The sequence below is a fragment of the Scatophagus argus genome, chromosome 15, assembly GCF_020382885.2.
Source record: "Scatophagus argus isolate fScaArg1 chromosome 15, fScaArg1.pri, whole genome shotgun sequence".
NCBI lineage: Eukaryota > Metazoa > Chordata > Actinopteri > Scatophagidae > Scatophagus > Scatophagus argus.
Genome location: NC_058507.1, coordinates 10364042 through 10385540, shown reverse-complemented (window position 1 = coordinate 10385540; position 21499 = coordinate 10364042). Strand labels below are relative to the sequence as shown.

The window sequence follows — 21499 nt, the reverse complement described above, 5'->3', positions numbered from 1 at the left end:
TTCAAATGAGCTCTAACAGTAACAAACCGTCCTCATCTCAGTGGTAATAATCTAGTATGAAACATATATTAATGTATTAAAACATTTTGTTGCTGGTACATCCATATGTAAAATCTTACATGCAGGCTTTTGCAGTATTTATAGATCTGAATACTTCTTCCGTCACTGATTTTGGTGTATGGATGTTACAGTGATGTCAGTGATGGTAGCAAAATTGAAAGAGGCACCATACAGTTTATTTTTTCTTGCAATTTTAAATTCACAGTGCTACTAAAAGTCCATTCTGAATATCCTGCACTATTTATCTATTTATTTACTGCAGTTGGGGGGTCACATGCACACACTATTTAGAGTCCTTTTCCTGTCCTGTGCAGCTGTGCAATTATTTCCACTATGCACTCCCAGCAGAGCTATCTCCCAAATTACATGTATCTTGTTGTGGAAAATACATGACATTTGGCGATGCAACATCATGAGAAAACAATGAAAGGCATTGCACATGATGCCAGAGCCTCCAGTTTTGGCAGAACAGAAGAGGCTGAGGAGTCATCCAACTAATTACTGAACACTTGTTATGCTGCGCTTGAAGCAGATTCAAGCAGCCATTGATCGCTTGTGGTATATGAGTATATCAAATATGTATGTTTATATGAAGATAATCTACATATACAGACAGGCAGTGCAAGTGTAAGAACTTGTTAATGACTGTCGATTGAGGAATTCATATATAATTAAATCAGATACGTAAAGTGACTTCTGATTCGTTGCTCTTTGATGTTTTCTTTTTGATCAGGATAAAGTTTTCCTGCGACTTTGGCTTGAAAGCAGCATCTATCATCTCTCAAAGCAGGGGGGCAGAGTAATCCACATCCATCATAATAATTATCATCAATATTTCAGTGTCATTCTCACCAAAGCATCAGTGAGAGAGACAAAGCTGTCTGCGATGACAAAAGGCATCTATATGACTGTAACGGCAACTTGTCAATTTTTCTAAATCCTCTTCCGCCATGTGGGCCGTGCAGTTATGGGAGGCTGCCGCTATTGTTTCACGTCCATCTGTCTTTGGTGGGAAATACTGCAAGTGACTTACAGTGATTGATTTTCAGCAGGGTCCTTCATGAAAAAGCACCATAATGCATCTCATTTAATATTGATCCTTCTCCATTTACAGTACATTGCAATTTGAGTGGCTTCCAGCATTATGAAATCATTACTTTCAGTCTGCGCAGGCTTCAGATCCTTCAGACACATTCCAAGCAATACATGCAAAAACATGTGAATTAAAGTGCATTTAAATAATAATAATAATAATAATAATCAGATTGCTTTCAGCTGTTACATTTCTGCAAGAACATTCTGAAGAACAAGAAACTTATTTTTTGGAATCAGAGAGCCAGCAGCATTTTGGGGCTTGAAATGCAGTTGTTAGACACGCAGCATGTTGCAAGACAAGACTGGAAAGCAGGCTGTCTGTCTCTGTTGTGTTTGTGTCGAGAGGTTGGAAAATGGGAGAGAGTGGGGAGGGAGGGATAGGAGGGAGTGTGGGTGAGGAGGAAAAGATGCATAAATAGAGAAGGGGAGGAGGTTGTGGCTGAACACTGACAGCTCTTAACAGTTTCCTAATCTGCCACTTCTATATTCTGTTCCTCCCCAGCTGGAGACACTTGATGTCGTAGCCAAGGTGGCACAGCAGAATGAGGCTGAGCTCCATTCAGATCAGCTCGGCAATGAGAGAAAACCCAAATGTATTGTGTTCGGCATTTATTCAGTATGTTTTTTTTTTTTTATGTTTTTCCAGAGTCATATGCATCGTCACCCATCATCAGTCATCAGCCGCCTCCGTCCTCCTTATTCACTTCGTCAATTAGATGTAACAACCTTGCTTCATTAAGCAAATCAGAGGTGTTGGTTGATCCGTTTTCTAAGGATGCTTAACTGAACAAACAACTCCACACCCAGGAAACACCATCAGAAAAATAAACAGGGAGAAGTAAAGTGCGGAAGCTCCCCATCACGTTTCCCTCCTGCATCGTGATTTTCAGGACAGATCTTTCTCGCAGGGAGTAACAGCACAGCAGAGAGGATGAAAAGTTGCGACTTAATGCCTTCTGTGACTGAATTTCTTTCTGGATAGAAAAACACATTAACCTTCTCTATAAATCACCCGAAAAAAATGCCAGTAAAAACAGTACACAACAGATGATTATTTTTATCTTTTCAACAGACTAAAGAAATAAAATTAGAAATGTGATGTGTTTTTGTGATAAACCATTTAATCGCATTTCATTGCATGAGTTTTGGTTACATAAATGATCTTGGCTTTTGCTGTTGAACAGTTAGAATAACAGCGTAATGGTCAGTGGGTAGAGTCCCCTTCATGCACCATTTAGTCATATAAAGACCTTTTTTATCTCAGCAGAACACAGTTGTAATCACAAAGACTTAGCAGGTGGTTCAGTGACTGCTCACTTGTGCAAACACTATGCAAATGACTGCTACAGGCAGAGAAGAACTGCTCAGGCAGCAGCAGTGCCGGGCATCGAGCTCAGTTGAACTGTTCCTCTCAGCGTCATTCTTTGTGGTTTTCAGGTGATATGCTACCTCCAACAGTAACCCTGTGGCTTCAGAGGAAAGTGCAGTTCTGTTTGCTGATCCAGAGCCAGATAATAATTCATTTGCCCTACACCCAGCTGCAGAGCTGCAGAGAGTGTCGAGAACCCCAAATGGACCTGACTGCCATGAGACTGGCAGTCACCTGTAATCACATGGCCCTTTTCTGTCAAGAATAAGAGGAGCTGTAAAAATTGAATTTATTTTTAGCTCTTTTCACCTTTTATAGATGTCTTGCTTTCAGTGTTTGCAGTTGCAAAAGTGGTATCTAAAGTATTGAGCCCTGCACTAACTGATCCTTTGGACACTTGAGGGCTTTGGAAATGAGAATTGAAGACAGCTTTGATATTTTATGTTTTAAGTTGGTGGTGAACCTGTTAGCAGGTTCATCAACCTCGCCTTTTTTGACATCCAGCAAAAAAGGAGAAATGTTAGCTTTCATCTAGACTCATGTCTATTTGAATGAATGTAAGTTCAATATTCACTCTCCTTTTAGCTCTGGTTTGGTCTCCACCCACTCTGAAGAAAAACTATCTGCCTATGAATATGTTCATCAGCTAGTTTCTAATTTTTCATTGCAATTTGTAGCTTCTTGCCTGCTGCATCTGAAAATATCATTATATGAGAAGAGAGCGACTGAACCAAACCAGAAAACCAAAACAGTGAGCTGAAAGATGATAAAACACTGTAGAGCTGACAGGAACTACAGCTTAATCTTTAGGCAGTCATGTGATCCAATGCTAAAGAACTGTAAAATATTAATTATAAATGCTTTAAATCCTTATTACATGAAGTATTTGAATGCAAAATAGTTGCTTTAACTACTCAGCATATTGCTTATGTTGCAAAATGAAGAGAAACAGTAATGTGAAAGGGGATATGGTTGATTCCTTTATTCACACATTAGTGAAGGAGGAAGGTTAATGTGTAATTACTAAACAATACAACAAACAATAAAAAAAAATTACAGATAAAGACTTATTTCACAAAAAAAATGAAAAAATATGCATTATAGACTTGCTTCCAGTACAACAGTACTGTCACATATATACTGATGTTATTCATGCACTTTACAGAATAACTGAAGACACTCATCAATGTAAACTTTAACGATAGCTGTCAGTGTCGTATGCCTTCTTCTTCATTTTTGGAGAAGAAGTGAACAATAATATAATCAACAACAGATTTAGTCAAAATACAGCACTTGAGATTATGTTTGTCATGACTTTTCACCACCTTTCCTTGATTCACATTTTGAACTTGATTCTCATATAGCTCTTCCAGGAAAACATTTCACACCCACCACAGCACTTATCCATGCACATTCCTCTCACTGCATCATGTTTTTTCAGCCATCCAGCACGGTGATTTCAGAGTGCTTCCTTCACTGAGATACTTTGTGTCTCATCTTTTTGCTTCATCACACAACTCCACCACAAATTAGTTGATCTTAAAGAACAAACAGCTTAAAATCGGTTTGAGATTTGTTTTCTTGTGCTTCTTGCTCAGTGCAGAGCAATAACATAAATAAAAGGTCTGTATACTGCATTTAACTTAATTCCTCTTGCTGCTTTCAGTGCACTGAGAGGAATCTAAATACAGCATAAATGTTTGTCACAAAAAAGGGTGCAAAATATACCTCTGCATGCATGGTGCAAGCATGCATTTGCTTGCAAGAAAAACAGACAAATTCACACGTCCATCAGTCTAAATACATTTGGGGTGAGCAGTAAAGAGCATTTTGAAGTAGCTTGACTTAATCATTCTTGGTGGATGTTGGCAAGTGTTACATCAACTGCCAATGAAGCATTAGTATTGACTGTTGTGGGGTGTGTGTGAACCCATAAACGCTAAGAGCACAAAACCAAAACTGACCAATGAAAGGATAAAGGACTTCATCTCATACTAATGAAAGTTTTCCTTCTCCCCTTTTAATATTTGATGTTTTCCCTTGAACGATCCATTAACGCGTCCCTATTTTCATGTGTGAAAATATGTCTGGAAAATAGATAAATTTGTTGTGAACTCAATTATGAGAAAACTCTCTAATGTAATAATCTATGAATATTTAAGTCTTCTGGGTAATACAGCAAGCCACAGGGGGTTGAATAAAGTCTGAGGGTCATGGTGACACTATCACATATACTCTATGCCATGGCCGGCTTTGTTATTAAAAAGCTCAGGTCAAAGATGAACAGGTGGTAGATTACATTTCAATTCCCACTGGCTTCATTTTAATAACATTTCAACCTCTGTGATGTTCCAAAATCATGTATCTGTAATGTTGAGCACTGGGTCTATTTATACTGAAAACTTTTGTCTGCATATATACTGAATCTTATATTTGCCAAATTTTTGCACATTCAGCTGACCCTCATGGTCTGAGTAAAAGACTCCACGTTGTGTGTATGTACACACAACGGATGTACATCAGCAAAGTTTCAGTAAAGAAGTAGATTTTGAAAAGTACTTGCACATAAAGCCAAATTTAATTATAATCCCCGTCAGGTAGAGCTCATATCTCCTCCTCCTACAGCAATCACAGCCATCTGCTGGAAAATAGATTGATGGCTCCAGAGCAAAAACAGCCCTGCTGGCAGCCAGCCAGCCACCAGCCATCACTTGGCAAACAGAGATGATTCCTTCACTTTATACCTATAAACCCTGCACTTCTTATCACTTCACAGCTTGTGGCCTAATTGACTTCAGGCCTACACGTTATGTGGACTAAACTTTAAATCATCTGTGGATATGAGTCAGCAATATGTTATAGAACCAGTATCAATATATGCTATAAAGTGCAGAAACGACTCCTGCAGAAGCTATAGAAGCATTTCACTTTTAGTGTTTCAGTAAATGCTCATGCATAGTTTAAATACCATAAATATTTTTGAAGTTGCCTTACAATCTCAATATTTCTTTCCTTTCACTGAGTTGTTCTTCCGCCGCTCTGCATGCATTGCTGTACGTGAGAACAGTAAAGCCCTGCAGACGACAACTACAAGCCTTATTTCTGACTTTGAAGCTGAGAAGATTGTAAAAGCTGCACCGTGTCTTTGTTAGCATTTCAGGTGCATCACCATGGAGACTCCGCTGCACCACAAAGACACAAGGTCACCTGGCTTACAGCATTGTGCTTCAGTGTGTGTCTGCCTCTGTGCATTTAACTCTGCAGAGACTCTGAGATGTCCTGGTAGTCCACAGTTGGTTTGAAAAGGCAGTGGATGAATGTGTGGTGCACAGTGCATGTTATTATTTGGGCCTATCATCACATCAGGATTGCTGTAATCCTTCAAGCCAGATTGCTTTTTCTTTGCTTATTGATGCTGCGTGTCAGTTGGTCCGTCACCCATACGTCCTCCCCCGGCCTTCTGTCGACGTCGAGCAGAGCCTGAGATGTACAGCATTACTGATAAAATCATTTCCTCATCACCATCGGTATGATTGATTATTACAGATTTGTTGTGTATTTTTATGAGCAGATTTATCTCAAAATGCTGCTTTGCAACATCCTTTTGTATTTTCTGTTAGTGTCTGCTTTTTTGGTTCTCTAGAGCTTGAACACACAAGAGCGACAGATTAAATTATTATGCTCACTGCTCAAGGTCAAGGAGACTCACTGCTTTAAAAACGTGCTCACACAGAAATGTATCCCAACAGGCCATTATGAACCTCTTTGAACAAGACTGGGTAGAAACCAATCTGTGGATGTTTCGCGTTTATGTTGCACTTTGCTGTGGTACAGCTCACAAAAGGTTATAAACAATTCTAAAGTAGTGGTAAAAAAAACAAAAAACAAAACAGACATATTGTTCTTCATTTCAGATGATTTATTAATAATAATTTACACTTCAAAGATAAACCTGGTGACATCCTACATTTTGCTACCAACAATGCTTTTGTACTTCCTCGTTGGTGGCTCTTATTCTTGTCTTTTCCTAAACAGAATTAAATGGAATGTAAATACTAGACTCACATTTACCAGGTGGACCAAAAAAGTGACTTTGATAAGTTCAACAGTTGCTCTGCATCTCGTAGAGCACAACCTTATAAGGTGACAAATATCACTGCTGTGCTTGCAGCTTGTTGTACTGCCCAGAAAAAGTGTCCAAAAAGGCCCAAAGAAATGTGGAATTTAGCAAACATTATGCAGACAGGAGTAAATTGTGTATTTGTTGACTATTTCCAGCTGCAGATTTGATGCTTTAGGGAGTACATATGGCATCCGGAGGCATCTGTGGAAATCAATTAAAATAAACTACAGTACCCATGTTCATTAGAATGATAATGATGGCACCTGGGACAACTGTGTAGCTCATTCCTTAATCATTTTTGGACAACAATGAAGCTCAATGGCAGAGGATATAATCTAAATCAGATTTTGGCTACACAGACAATACCTGTTAGCTGGATCAATTCATTTTTGGTTTAGTTGGCCTTTTCCTTATATTACAAATATCACCAGACTTGTCCTGTAATTTTGCTATAAGTCACAACACAAATTTTATTTCTCAAAAAGATTAATTTAAATATACTTCAGTCCTGTTGTATGTGCAGGTTCTTTGCTTCAGCTCCTTTTCAGAATATGAGTAATGTTAGCAGACATATCAGTTTCGGATCAGTGGTTTAACCCAGTTTTGGGTTCATGCAGCTTCAACCCCCATCAGTCTCTTTCAAATACATGTTCATGAGGTCAAAAGGTCATGACCAACAGAGTCAGGAGTTTATTGTTAATTTTTGATTGATTAATGATGTGTCACACAACAGCACCTGTTCCTCCAACAAAATCGACATTTTAATCTGCTTTATCTTCTGATGATCTCCAAATTCAGATTCAGTGAATGTGAGGCTTTCTGTGCATTTCACAGTTTGCTTTGCCAAGAGTGTGCATCTGTGTGCGTGTGTGTTAATGTGTGAGAGAATTAGTGTGAGGAGGTCTGTGGCACCAGAGAAAGTGTCTAAATTATTTCTTTGATGTATGAGCTCTGGGAGCTTGGGACAAACAGACTAATATTACACTATTAAAGCCGACAGGTTTTTGCTGTAATCATTTGAAAGACGAATTCATGTGACATCTTAATGCGTGTTATAAACATATTAGAAATGATTTGTATTTCATCTCATCTTTGAGGTGTCATTACTGTCCAAACATCCAAACAGCCACCTGGTTCTGTTTTATAAGCTAAAGGTACACAAATTAAAGGATAAAGTATGTCTTTTATTTTCACAGAATAGAGGTGTAATCATTTCATTTACAGAAAAAAAAACTTCAAAAGTTCGCTATCATTGTCATGTTTCATTCTTTCATTTTTGTTTGTAGGGTTTTAAATGCCACACTCGATAACATCAACAATACTTCTATTTGTATGAAAATTGAATGTTATTCATTCTTAGAGAGTTTTTTTTCTCTTTGCAAAAAAACAAGCCATGCCAAAAGCATGACCTCCAGAAGAATGACAGCTACCTTACTTTCAGTCCTGAAAAAGATAAACATGGAGGTCTTTTTTGTTATGTGAGCCGCATGTTCTACCTTGAAACTGAAAGCAAACAAGAAAATGCAGGTAATTGTCAAAAATAAACAAAAACAAAACACAGAACGTGATTTTACTAGTGTACAAACTGGGACAGTTGGTGTGCTGTTTGTTTGAAGAACAGGTCGGCCTGGCTCTGTTTTTTAGTTTCACCTCCAAAGAGAGACTAATTTACAAGATTGAATGTACTATATTATTAGACCTTTCTGCTAAGTGTATAACATTAGATATTACACTTAATGCATAATGTCAAACACCTCCACATCATCAAATACATTAAGATTCATCTTCTGAGGACCCTGAATATCCACACAAATCTTATGGAAATCAGGCCGTTAGTTTTACCGTAAACCAAAAGTTTTGGTAAATCCAACTGCAGAGTATAGGGCTCAACAAAAGATTGAAGAGTAAGTAAAATAATTACAAATCAACATCTGTTATTAATATCCATTCCAGTATATGCTGCAGTACATGAAAACAATGTCATGAAAGACTTTTGCAAACAATGAGAGTTTAACCCAATAACACATAAATAATGATGGTTCAGTTACAACAAAAAGATGGCTGGCGTGCATATCATTCTTCTCCTTCCAATTCTTTCCTGACTTTGCACAATACTTTAATAAGGGGACTACCTTGCTACCAAGAAAATGCTATAAAATACTACTAGAAGGAAGCATAAATAAATAAAATAGACTATAAGGCTCAGCATCATGCCCACACATCTGTTGTTCAATAAACAGATACGGTTTTGAGGATCTTCACCTGACATGTTTGATGTTTTGTCTTTTTTTAATCAAGCAGTTGTTAAGCTATTTTTTGGAAGGATAATCAGTGATTAACCAAAAGCCTGAAATATTTTTCACAATAGGCTCCATATCTGACACTACAGCTTCCCATTTTAATCAGGCTTGGAATGGCGTCCTGTGGTGAGCAACCCTGTCTTCACATCCTGTACAATGTTTGTCTCTTTGTTAAAGGCTGAGCCTATGACAGTAATCAAAAGGCTGTTGAATGAATCTTTGGGTAAATTACAGCTGCAGTAACTGTAACAGTTAAATTGGTATTTTAGTAATCTTTATTACACTGTTAAACAGCATCTTCAACAATTTAAAATCATAATAATCTGAACACCATTCATTATGTAGCTATTTTGTCCCTGTTATTCTCACTGGAGTCTAAATCTATATACACAGTCAACCGTAAAAATCTGTGGGCATTTAACAAAGTTACTTATAACATGCAAACATGTCAAAACAAATTGAAAATTCTTCAGAGCAATTATCTTCTTGTGACGGTATCTTTTACAGAATCTAATTAGGCAAAAGCAATTTCATGAGCGCACACAATCTCACTTATCTCACTTCAACTATTTCATGCATGCAAAGATCTTCACTTCTCAGCTTCAGAAATATGACCTCTGAGCCTGTACAGGCAGCATGCCAGAAGCAGGAGAAATTATAAATGAAGCTGAATCAAATCTCTGCAGAGTGAAGTTAATTAAATTTTTCACTGCCACACTCGCTCAAATACAAGTCACACTAGTAAGGCAAGTGGAGGAGCTTGATCGATGAGATTCAGGTTAAAACACAATGAGGTGTAGTTGTGTCAGACAGGATGGAAACTTCCTCTTCCTCTTGTGACTTCAGTCTCAAATATTAATCCTGTTCTTGCTAGTACAATATTACTATCAGGATCAGTCATTACTCAATGGACTCATTTAAAGGAATGTTTAATAGACATTTTGTAAAATATGTTAATTTGCTCTATAGGCAGTAGTTAATTGAGAAGACTGAAACCACCTCATATATGAATGGTAAAAAAACAAGCTAATTCCAGCAGCCTGGTAGCCTATAGCTGAGCAACATGATACGGGATACAGCTTGTTTGTACAAAAAACAATATGGAATATTCCTTGGCAGTGACCAGTAACTTTGGGAGGGTTATGTTCCCAGCGTCTTAAAGTATGTCCCCCAGCTCAACATCCTTGTAATATGATGTATCAAGGACAGTCTTGATATGATTTTCTATTTTCAACAATGTATTTTTCCTAGTTCAAATGATCAGTGTATATTTCCCTCAGTCACTATGTTCAAATCACAGCCTACTGAAGTTATACTCCTTGAAACCAATGCTCTCAAACGTGAGTACAAGATTTCTTACCTGTAGACACTCACATCTCCATAGTGGCTTTACCATCAGAACAGCATTTGAAAGTCCTATCAGTTTTCTAAGTATAAGTATAAACTATTCTTTTAGCCCACTACTGAATACAAAAGATTATCCCAAATGATTTTCTGAAAACATTAACACAATTTAATTGTCAGAAGAGGGTGTGCGTCAAAGCTGGTTTCATTTAACCCTGCAACAAGACAACCATCAAAAACAACGTACCACTGTGGCTGTTTTAGTACAATAAATCCAGTTGTGTCAGCTCGGGTTTAATTTTTCTGAATGCTTAATTATTAAGTATTCGTCTACAACAGGTCACAGTAGCCTGAAAGGAATATTAAGTATGTTCATTATTCAGGAGTAGCTATGAATCTGAGAGAGCCGTGGCAATCACATTAACAGATAAACACAGAGGACAAGGAAGACGCCTACGAGTTCCCGTGGGAGAGCTTCCAATTAACACTCAAGCTTTCTCCCTGACATGATGGCTCGCTCAAGAATGTGAAGAGACAGAAAGACGGAGAGAGACAGAGTGCTCAGGCATACACAAAGAGAGGAATGCATTATTGTTTAAAGGTGAAATTTATGCAGCCTGTGAAAATGATGGAGCCCTGTTTAGGTGCAAATTTATTGTGAATTGTGATTGGGCATTGTGAATTTAATTTTTGAAATTATTTTTTTAACTCTAATTTTCTGTTTTTCTTTTCTTTTCATTCATAGTCTTGCCAACTGTCTGTCCATCCCAGACTAAAATATCTCAACAACTGTTTCATGCATGAAATTTTGTCCAGTCATTCATGGTGCCCAGAGGATGCATCTTAATTGCTCTGTTGTAATGTTACTTTTCCCTCTAATGCCACCATATGGTTGACATTTTTGGTTTTAAGTGACAGCTATTCAGAAGACTATCAAATACTGTAAATACTGTAAACACATTTAGGTTCCCCTTAAGACTGAATTGTCATAACTTTGGTGATTTCTCTGGCACCATGAGGTTGTAGGCTAATTTCGTTTTACTTTTGCTTTCTGACCAACTAAAATAAATGGCACACCCATCCGTAGATCTTTGTGTTTTGTGCTAGTTTGCACAAGTTTGGTTGTTTTGGTAGTTGTGGTTGCAGGCTCCTCTTTATCTTCCTGTATTTGATCAATAGCAGTTTTCCTTCACAAAAACTGCCAGATCTAACTGTGGGCAGGTCTACTACTCTGACACAACAGTTTTCCTCCTGCCTCTCTGAAGTAGTTGAAAAACTGATATTTCTCTTGTGTTGTCTTTGGCCTTTTCACTGTACAAGAGAGAGAGAGACTGATCCCTGCTTGATCCCTCTGTCATCCCTGCAGCCTTTTAGCCATTCAGTTGTTTGGCATCACCACAGTCTGTTTTATTTAAACGGTTTCTGCTTGTGGCAATTATCGAGGATGGGGATGCTCTGAAGGGTAACGAGGGAGGTGTTTATTCCTTGCTGTGGAGCAGAAAACTGAAATTAATCCTGACCCCCAGGAACTCGCTGAATAAATTTTTGAGACTACAAATGAAGCTTACGGTGTGCCAAGGAGAGTATCAACCTTGCAAATGCAATACATATGGGTCATGTGGAAACCCAGGCTGAGATGTGATCTGTTTAGCACAATAGATATGCCAGTTGACTCTGGGTTTATCAGTGCCTTTTTAACAAATTTCCTTCTTGTCTACAGTCCCCTTTTTACTTACTGATCTAACATACAAGAAATTTAACCTTTACAGATCCGCTTAATTTTCAGTGTTGAACAGAGGGTGCAATACATGTGAGAAATTAAGCATTTCGCTTTTCTTAACAAAACTACTTTTGCTACACCGATTGCACTGATTTATTTGTTAATAGAAAAGACCATCCCGCACAACGACTCAGTAAGATAACATTTTCAAACCTGTACTTCAGCTCCACTTTGCACACACCCTGCTGATTGTGACTCCTCAGTAGTTCAGGGGTCTACTTGCTCTCCCACTGTTCAACGCACTGCCCACAGAGGCTGATGTTATTGAGCCGGACAGCAGCCTTTTCAGCGCTGTCAAACAAAGAAAGGGCACTGCTACAGCCTTCCTGCCTCTGAAGCAGCGAGGGCAGCTGTGTGGACACAAAATACATGTCTCAACATGAAGACGGAGGGGGAATGTGTTCTGTTCAAGCAGCAGCCTGGGTTTTGTGTTTTGCTGAGATATTTCACTGCTGTAATGTTTTTTTATACCGTGTGGATAGCAGTATGACGCTCTTTGCTCTTTATCTTTCATTCTCATGTGCTCATTGTGTTTTTTTGGCAATAATGGCTTTTCCTGCCTATGCAGACTAAGTTTTTCTCTCTATTACAAAAAATGACTTAATGTCTGTTGCAACCTTAGATGAGAAAATGTGTCACTATCTGTGTACCAGAGGATTTTATATATATATATATATATATGGAGCAGGAAATGCAAAAACATTTATTGGCTGCTTAGTTGAAGCAGCAATAAACTGTATAATTTCAATATAAGCCCAGACAGCACAAAAAATAGAGACCAGGGTGAAGTTATGTTCCATCATAAAAACAAGAACAAATGTTGTACAGTGTAATCCCACCCCCACTCCACCCCCTGAAGATCCATGATGACTTGATAAACCGAGGTGTTAATGTATTCCAGCTTGAAGAACGCCAAGGCACACTGTGTGCACTGATGTGACATTAATGACAGAAACAGGACTGTCAAGTTACACATTCACTCACACATGCACACTCACATTTCTGAGGCCTGTGGGTGACATTTTCCAACTACCAAGCAGCATGCAGAGCGATACCGAAACGTTGCTGGCTGGATTTCCGGGGGTCTCCTCGTTTTGTTTGATCGTGATGCTGACAGGATAAAGCAAGCACGACTGACACATTGTCAGTTCCCTTCAGCTGGAACCTCATGTTTAAGAATTAGGCTTGGGGGACAAAAGGGGAAAAAAATGAACTGTTAAGTTAAGGTTAATATGGAAGCTCATTTATGCCAGTAAAACAAGAAAAAAAAAGAAAACTTAAATAAAAAAAACCAAAAAATACTACAAGATTTAGATTTACTAAGTTAAGTCAAAATTTTGTTATAACCTTATATGGTTTCAACAGTGTACTAATCATATAGCAGCAGAATAAAAGTATAAATGTGGAAATTGTAAACATATACACAGCAGCACATTTTGGAAAATGGTGAACCGCAATCAAGGATGTAGTTGTCCATTGAAACATTAAGGGAACACACATTAAGCAGGGAGTCTGTGAATCGTTCTCTGTAAGATTTTGTGCATTCCATGCATCAGTTTGTAATGGGAATGTCTTTATTTATGCAAAGGAAAACACAAAATCCAGGAGCCCGGGGACGATTCAAAATATAATGCAAAGGATGTCGGAGATTCTCTGTTGTGTCTTACCCTGTCAACTATCGCTTAATGCTGAATTGGTACACATAGTCATGATTTACTCATCTGTCCTCTTTTCTCTTTTCTTTGGGAAGCAACATGTTTAAATGTACATGTGGCATCTATTCAGATAAATGACAAATGAATTCATTTTAGCTTTTTAAAAAACAAATCCCTGGACTGTCATGATTCTAAAAGGACGATTTTTTTGTGTTCAAATGTTCAAAACTTTCTCCACATTGAAAACATACCCCACATATCTGTGTTTCAGAATGATTTATTTCTTTATTTATTTTTTGCATATTTGAAAGTAGATTGATGTCCTGTGTTAGTAGCCCAGATTAACAGGATATGAAACAGAAAAAAACATAATTCTGCTGCACAAAATGCCATGCATTTTGCTGTATATATATTTGTTTTCATATCAATTTGTAATATTTATACCATGCAATTGGAAAACAGTGGGAAAAAGAGGAAGAACAAAACACAAATTAGAAGACAGACAAAATTGTAACTTACTGAATTGTTACTAATTAAGTTATTACTAATTAGATCTGTCTAACATTTACAAAAATAATTTGTAATAGTTCACTTTTTAATGGATAGTTGAGGAATCTTTAAAGTCACAATGCTGAAACCTTATCTCAGAATTTTGGCTCAGCAAGTCTAAAGTTACCCTTAAAATTTTTATTTTCATCATGCTGTTTTGGTTTTTTTTGGATTTTTTTTTTAAAAAAATGGTGAATATGGGCTTCCCATAGACTGAGGTTGGAGTAAAAGCACAAACACATTAACATGTGCACTACACTCTTGCTGTGACCACACAAACACACACCCAAACAAAATCTGTTGTGTGTTTCCTGTCCCATTTTGGAGACATGCTGTCATCAGGAGCACATCAATTCAGCATAGCTGTCAAACCAGCCTTCCTTTAGGGCTTCCTGCTGTTGTGGCGACTGGTCGCATATATCACAAGTTGTCCATCACTCTGGCTTGGTGTGATGACTAGTGGATCAACCTTAAATGTCTGTGTTGCTTGAAATATTGAACGCTTGTTAACGCATGCAAGTGCTCATGTTTCATGCAGGGCAGACAGAGTTTTTATTTGTTGCATTGCCCAGTGGATCCACAACTTACATTTGTCTCTAGTCCAGTTGTTATTCATCCTTCTTTGACCGCAAGTGGGTTTTATCACCAGCACCTTTTTTTCATCATTAGTGTCAATGTGATGTACTGTTAGAAATGGCATTAAACCAAGACACAAACACACACACACACACAAATCCTCAGGTTCTTTGTTTGTGGAAGGAACACGTAAGGCCAAAAACATCATGTGAAATTAAACACATGCTCACAGGACAAATCCCTGGATGAGACAACTGGGTGACACATGATTGCACCCCTTCGATGTCACTTAATTGATACACAATGGAGAGTGTCAGCATCGCCGACAGGGCGTAAAGTAAGCTGACAGACAGGCCATGTCAGCATGCAGTCTTGGTGTCAGCTTGCTGAGCGCTGTTCAACATGTCTCCTCCTGTGACTGACAACCGCCCCCAATTAACCTACAACTAAAAAACAGACAGAAAATACATTCGTGTACACCTGGTATCTATCTCTCTCTCTCACACACACACACACTCAGTGGGTGTGTGGCAGCTGTAGAGCTTCATATTTATTCATTCGGCGCTAATTGACCTTGTTTTTACGGAGCCAGATCCCAGTTCAAGGGAAAGCATTGTTTGCTTGCTGCATGTGTACAGTCATCTGAATAGCTACGGGCAATAAACAGAAAATAAATAAATAAAATATCCTCTAGATAATTGTCAAGGTTTTCTACCGAAAGGGTTTTTCCTATTCATTCTCAGTTCACTAAATTGTTCAAAATAAAACATGAAATGCAGCAGGACCTTTTCACTGGAAATTTAATGAACACAGAATCAGGTGCAAAAGGAGCCTTTTAACCAAAGTGTGTCACTCTGGGTCCCTCTAGTGTGGTAACAGAGAGATGTGTGAAGGATTTAGTCCCAGCTTCCACTCGCTGACGTTCACTACAGCACCATGCAAATGCTCTAAAATTATGATACATATAGAATCAAATCACAGTGGAGAAGCATCACTCTACCATGTGTAAATGACAAATACGACAAAATGTGTTTTGGTTTGTCTGTTATTATATTTCTGGAACTTTGTAATCTTATGAACTGGCACACTAAGTAAAGATTAATGGATCCATATTATTAGAGGCCACTCTTTCAATTAAACAGTTAAACGGATGTGTGAATTTGGCCAGCAAATGGCGATTTACCTTCAAAGACAATGTTCACAAAAAAGGAGTTTGACAAACTTTTCTCTTTTTCTGGTTTGCTTTATATATATATTTGCTTTATATATATATATATATATAGATGTATAATACTGCATTACAGAGAAGGAAAAGCAACCAACATTTTTTTCTGTATAAGTCAGCATCTGGGATCCTTTATAGTTTAACAGAATCTGCTCAAATAAAAGCCAAAGGTTGCTTAAGCGTGCAAGTCAGTTAAAAGTCTAGCAATTAGCATCTTTTCACGATTGAAAAGAATGAAAAGATCTGTAATCAAACAAGATTAGCTTACAACAATTGGACTATTGGCAAATTCCATTTTGATTCAACTCAAACCAAAACCAATTGTAAATAGTAATAGTAATAAATCCAATAGTAAAACTACTTCCGGCTTAAAAAAAAAAAGTACCCGGTGGCTCCACCCACTTCCTAATATGGTTGAAATTACGCGAGGACTGCAAATACATGTTGTTAGTAGACTTTAAGACAAGAGAATACACATGGAGGAACGACAGCACATGAAAGACGTCCTCAAGCTTTATGTGGACTATCGTAAAGACGAGCTGTACAGTTTGAGTCGGGACCTCTGGAACCGACCGGAACTGAGTGGGAATGAGACGCATGCGCACGACAGGCTGGTCAGTTTCTTCTCTCAGGACCAGACATGGACGGTCGAAAGTCACTACAAGCTACCGACCGCGTTTCGGGCCCTCTGGGGTCCGGTGGGTGGCGGGGAGGGTATGCCGGGGCTCAACGTGGGGTTCCTGTGCGAGTACGACGCGCTCCCGGGTATCGGGCACGCGTGCGGGCACAACCTGATCGCGGAGGTGGGAGCTGCTGCAGCCGTGGCGCTGAAGGCTGCTTTAGAGAGCCAGACTGAACTCCCTGTGCCAGTGAAGGTAACAAGAAGACCGTAGATCTCCACAAGTCCCGCTTTGAATAACTAGGACAACACACGGTTTTGATGATTTCATAAAACCTCCATAAATCCTTCACTCAGCTCCTCCGATGACTGTAACACAACATCTTTTCACAAGACCTGACTCAGTAATAAGAAATTAAACAAATGTTTTTATTATAGAAGACCTGATAAGAATAAATTGTGTTGACGCATCTTGGCCATAAGGGGTGCTCGACATCCCCAATGAAACACATAAACTTCAAGTCCACAATGAACACTTGCACTCGCATTTTTTGTGATGACGAGTATATTTAGCATCATAATGCATTAGATTTGCAGAAAACGCATACATTTTACTGAAATACATGTAAAATATGTTTTGACTGACTGCAATATATAATATGTCTTTTTTTTACTGCCACATGTGGGAAAAAAAGGAGTTCAAAACAACTTTATGGTCACAGACAGTTTGTTCTTTTGTTTATCATTTTGACAAAAATGTCTCAACTTAAGGTTGACTGTCAGGGTTTTTTCTAGCTTTCAGGTGTCATAGAGATGATTGGGTGAAGGTATTCAGTCACTTGGTGACATGTGGTCCCATATGGGAGGGAAAAATTTGTAACTGTTGTCTCCCTTTAAAGATGTCTGATTATGACTCCTGCTTACTCCATCCAGTAAGGACTCTAATGCTGTTGAAAACTGTGGAAAAAAAGCTAATAAGGGGCCTTCAAGTTACAACCACTGTTTCCAGAGTTAAGAATGACTATTTTTTACTCACATCTGAGTAAAAAAATAGTTAATTTACAGCAGTCAGTCAGGTGTGACAGACACGAGCTGCTGATTATGTCACATGAGTGAACTGAACACTTTTCATACCAGATAACCGTTCTGGGAACCCCTTCAGAGGAGGAAGCAGGAGGAAAGATCGACCTGATGGAGGCTGGGGCCTTCGCTGACATCGACCTCGTTTTCATGGCTCACCCAGCTCAACAAGATGCTTCATTCCTGCCCTGTGTCGCACTCCATGAGCAAGTGTCTATTCACAGCACACATGGATTCCACAACTTCTTCTGTGTCCTTTCTGCTTTACTTTTAAGCCCTAACCTGCATTGTTGATGTTACACAGGGTGTCAGTGAAGTACCATGGGAAGGCATCTCACGCTTCTGCATACCCCTGGGAGGGAGTGAATGCCCTGGATGCTGCTGTGCTGGCCTATAACAACCTCTCTGCTCTCAGACAGCAACTCAAACCAGAGTGGAGGCTTCACGGTGATTGACAGAACAAAGTCCATTTACTTTGAAACTGACGTGGATGAGAAGTCCTAAATGTTTTTGAAAAAAAAAAAATGGAAATATAAACATCCGTGACAATTGAAATTCCCTCTGCAGAGGAAGAAAATGTTTTGGGGAAAAAAAATATTAATTTAGTTGAGAGATGTGTGTATTCAGGTCAATTTTTGGACTTATTTAGGGTCATGCAACAGCTCTGGTTCCAGTCAGCCTGGGGATGTTTGTTGAATGTTGTTCCATTCCTTCTTTCAACTCTCAAATAGAGGTCTAAATTGTCCCAACGTTTTGAAGATATTACTGGTTTGAAAAAAAAAAGATGGTTGTCTTGTTTCTGACTGATGGTAATTTATATTTCTCTTTTGGGGATTTTATCAATCAAAGCTCAAACTGGTCTGCACTTTGCTGTGTTCACATTCACAGAATTAGAAATTAGTGCTCAAAAAATGACCGTCTAATAACTTGTGCAAACCTGTGCCTTTGTGCACTGTCTTTATATTATAGTGAAATCACATGAGAGCAGAAGGTATCTGCTGTATGACAGACTATGTTTCCTGGTAGTTTTAACAGCTGTAGCTTTTTCTTCTGTCTTTTCAAATGTAAAGGGATGCTTTATCTCTCTAATGGAAGTCAGAAATAACATACAATCTTGGCATGTAAGCTCAAACAAATTGTGCAGTTGTTCAGTGTTAGAGATGCATGTCCTCTTGTCTGCTATCTTTTCTCATCACAACAGGCATCATCAAACATGGAGGGATGAAGCCCAATATTATCCCAGCCTACACTGAGTTAGAGTTTTATATACGTACGCCACTGGTGGAGGATCTTTTGGACCTGAAGGCCAAAGCTGAGGCTTGCTTCCGGGCAGCTGCCACTGCCACCGGCTGCAAAGTAAGCTTATCTTAAAAAAAATAAAATAAATAAAAACAAAAACAAGTTTGTTTGTTTGCTTGCCTCTAGGCTAGACACACATTATATTATCAATGTTGAAGTTAACTCTGCTGTTATGCAACCTTGCCCTTTTTTAGCATATTCCTGTAATTATGCCGTCAGTGCTGTACTACTGTTACGTAATTCACTGTTGTCTTCAGGCTGCTTCTCTCCTACGTCTGCATTTGCTTCAGGCAGGCTTAACTCACATTATGCACGGAGCTCTATGTCCTCTTAATATATGATAGTAATCTCTTTCGGTACTGAGATCTTACATTTTTATATGCTACATTGTATCTGAATGAGGGTGTTTTTATGTTTCCTTTAGGTGGAGATAGTGTACCCAACCCCTGCCTACTATAACATTCTGCCCAATGCCACACTGACAAACTTGTATGAAAATAATGGAAAGGCTTTGGGAATTCAGTTTCCAGAGCAGCCAGCCAACTTCTCTGGTAGGTGAAAAGAAACATTTTATAGAAACACACATTATTTTCTCAATCTTTTCCTGGTTTATGCACAAGAAATATAAAAAAAAAAACACAGAAAGTGTAACAGCAGAACTGTGGTTGTTGTTTTTGTTGTTCACTGAATCAACAAAGAAATGTCATCACAGAGATTTTATAATTATCTGGCAGGTTCCACAGACTTTGGCAACGTATCATTCATAGTCCCTGGTATCCATCCTTTCTTCTACATCGGCACCAATGCATTTAACCACACTGAGGAATACACTGAAGCCGCAGGTACGGCAGCGCATGTTTACAGGGAACAGATGTTGTTTCTTCTCATGAAATTGAATCGCATCAGACGATTTCAGCCATCATGTCTTTCTAGGTCGCTTGGTTTGTCTGTTTAGTTTTTATTTACGTAATGCTTTATTTCTTTGCTCGACTCTTTTTCTCGTGCCAGGAGCGGAAAAGGCCCAGTTGTTCACCCTGAGGACAGCCAAAGCCCTGGCTATGACAGCTGTGGATGTAGTTTGCTGCCCTGCTCTGCTGAGGCAAGTGAGAGAGGACTTCAGGCTGGCCAAACTGAAGCTGCAGAAATGACTACAGGCCTTTGCTACTTTCATACAATGACTTTCATAAGTCGAATGTGGAAAAAAAAAAATAATATTGGCAAACAGCAACTCCAAGAGTTCATGTGATTATCATGTGATATAAACTACATCATGCACAGCTGTAATTTGCATTTAGCACTAATGAACAAGTGTGAGCATTCTGAACTATGATTTGTTAGTATGTAGAATAAACCATCTCTGTGTCTACAGTAAGTCAAGTCTCACTAATGTGGCCGATGTAGTTTTGCTTTTAGATGTTTGACTTGAAATTGTTTTACTGATGATGATCATGATAGGTATGTTATTTGTTGGTAGTATGATGTCTCGCCTTCTTTGCTGTTTTTATATCAAGAACCACAATTACAATAAACTTTGTTGCGCCACCCTGGACATTTTTTATATGTGTGATTTGATGTCCTTCCATATTTCAGATATGACCTGATCAGGAAGTGGAAGTTCTGCATCCACAACTTTAGATTTTAGATAGACTACTAATACTTTCACCAGCCCAAAGGTCAATTACAAACCTTGGCTTGAGTCAGATGTATTGTAAAAATCAGATTCTGGACATCTGTTTGATGCTTTATCCTTTCATATACAGTGGACATTCACAGAGTTGTCCCGAAGCCACTCCTTTGTGATGTTGGCTGTATGATTAGGATCATTGTCCTGTTGGAAGATAAATCTTCGCCCCAGTCTGAGGTCGAGTGCACTCTGGAGCAGGTTTTCAGCAAGGATGTCTCTGTATATTGCTGCAGTCATCTTTTCCTTGACCCTTACGAGTTTCCCAGTCCCTGCTGCTGCAAAACAGCCCCACAGCATGATGCTACCTCCACCATGCATCACAGTAGGATTGGTATTGGCCAGGTGATGAGCAGTGCCTGGTTTCCTTCAGACATGATGCTTGCCATTCATGCTAAAGAGTTCAATCTTTGCTTCATCAGACTGGAAAATTTTGTTTCTCGTGGTCTGAGAGTCCGTCAGGTGCCTTTTGGCAAACTCCAGGAGGGCTTTCATATGCATTTTAATGAGGAGTGGCTTCCATCAGGCCACTCTACTATAGATAGATAGATAGATATACTTTATTGATCCCAGGCTGGGAAATTGCAGTGCAGCAGCAGCAATACACACAACAATACAGGTCTGATTGGTGGAGTGCTGCAGAAATGGTTGTCCTTCTTGAAGATTTTCCCTTCTCCACAGAGCAATGCTGGAGCTCTGTCAGAGTGACCACTGGGTTTTTGATCACCTCCCTGACTAAGGCCC

At 38.8% G+C, this 21499-nt stretch overlaps 1 protein-coding gene across 1 annotated transcript; it reads left to right on the top strand.

Annotated features, from left to right (window-relative positions):
- Positions 1-16460: 16460 nt before the first annotated feature.
- LOC124071763 (peptidase M20 domain-containing protein 2-like) lies at positions 16461-20623 on the top strand. The gene is made up of 7 exons (XM_046412637.1): positions 16461-16951; positions 17833-17981; positions 18080-18222; positions 18977-19131; positions 19499-19625; positions 19809-19916; positions 20083-20623. The coding sequence occupies exons 1-7, from the start codon at positions 16553-16555 to the stop codon at positions 20220-20222; spliced, it is 1221 nt and encodes a 406-aa protein (XP_046268593.1). The 5' UTR covers positions 16461-16552; the 3' UTR covers positions 20223-20623.
- The last annotated feature ends 876 nt before the right edge of the window (positions 20624-21499 follow it).

Excerpts from the sequence above, each read along its gene's own strand:
- LOC124071763 (XM_046412637.1), top strand. The coding sequence starts at position 16,553 with ATGGAGGAACGACAGCACATGAAAGACGTCCTCAAGCTTTATGTGGAC. Across the intron at positions 17,982-18,079 it reads CCCTGTGTCGCACTCCATGA|GGTGTCAGTGAAGTACCATG; the intron begins GCAAGTGTCTAT and ends GATGTTACACAG. Across the intron at positions 19,626-19,808 it reads GCAGCCAGCCAACTTCTCTG|GTTCCACAGACTTTGGCAAC; the intron begins GTAGGTGAAAAG and ends ATTATCTGGCAG.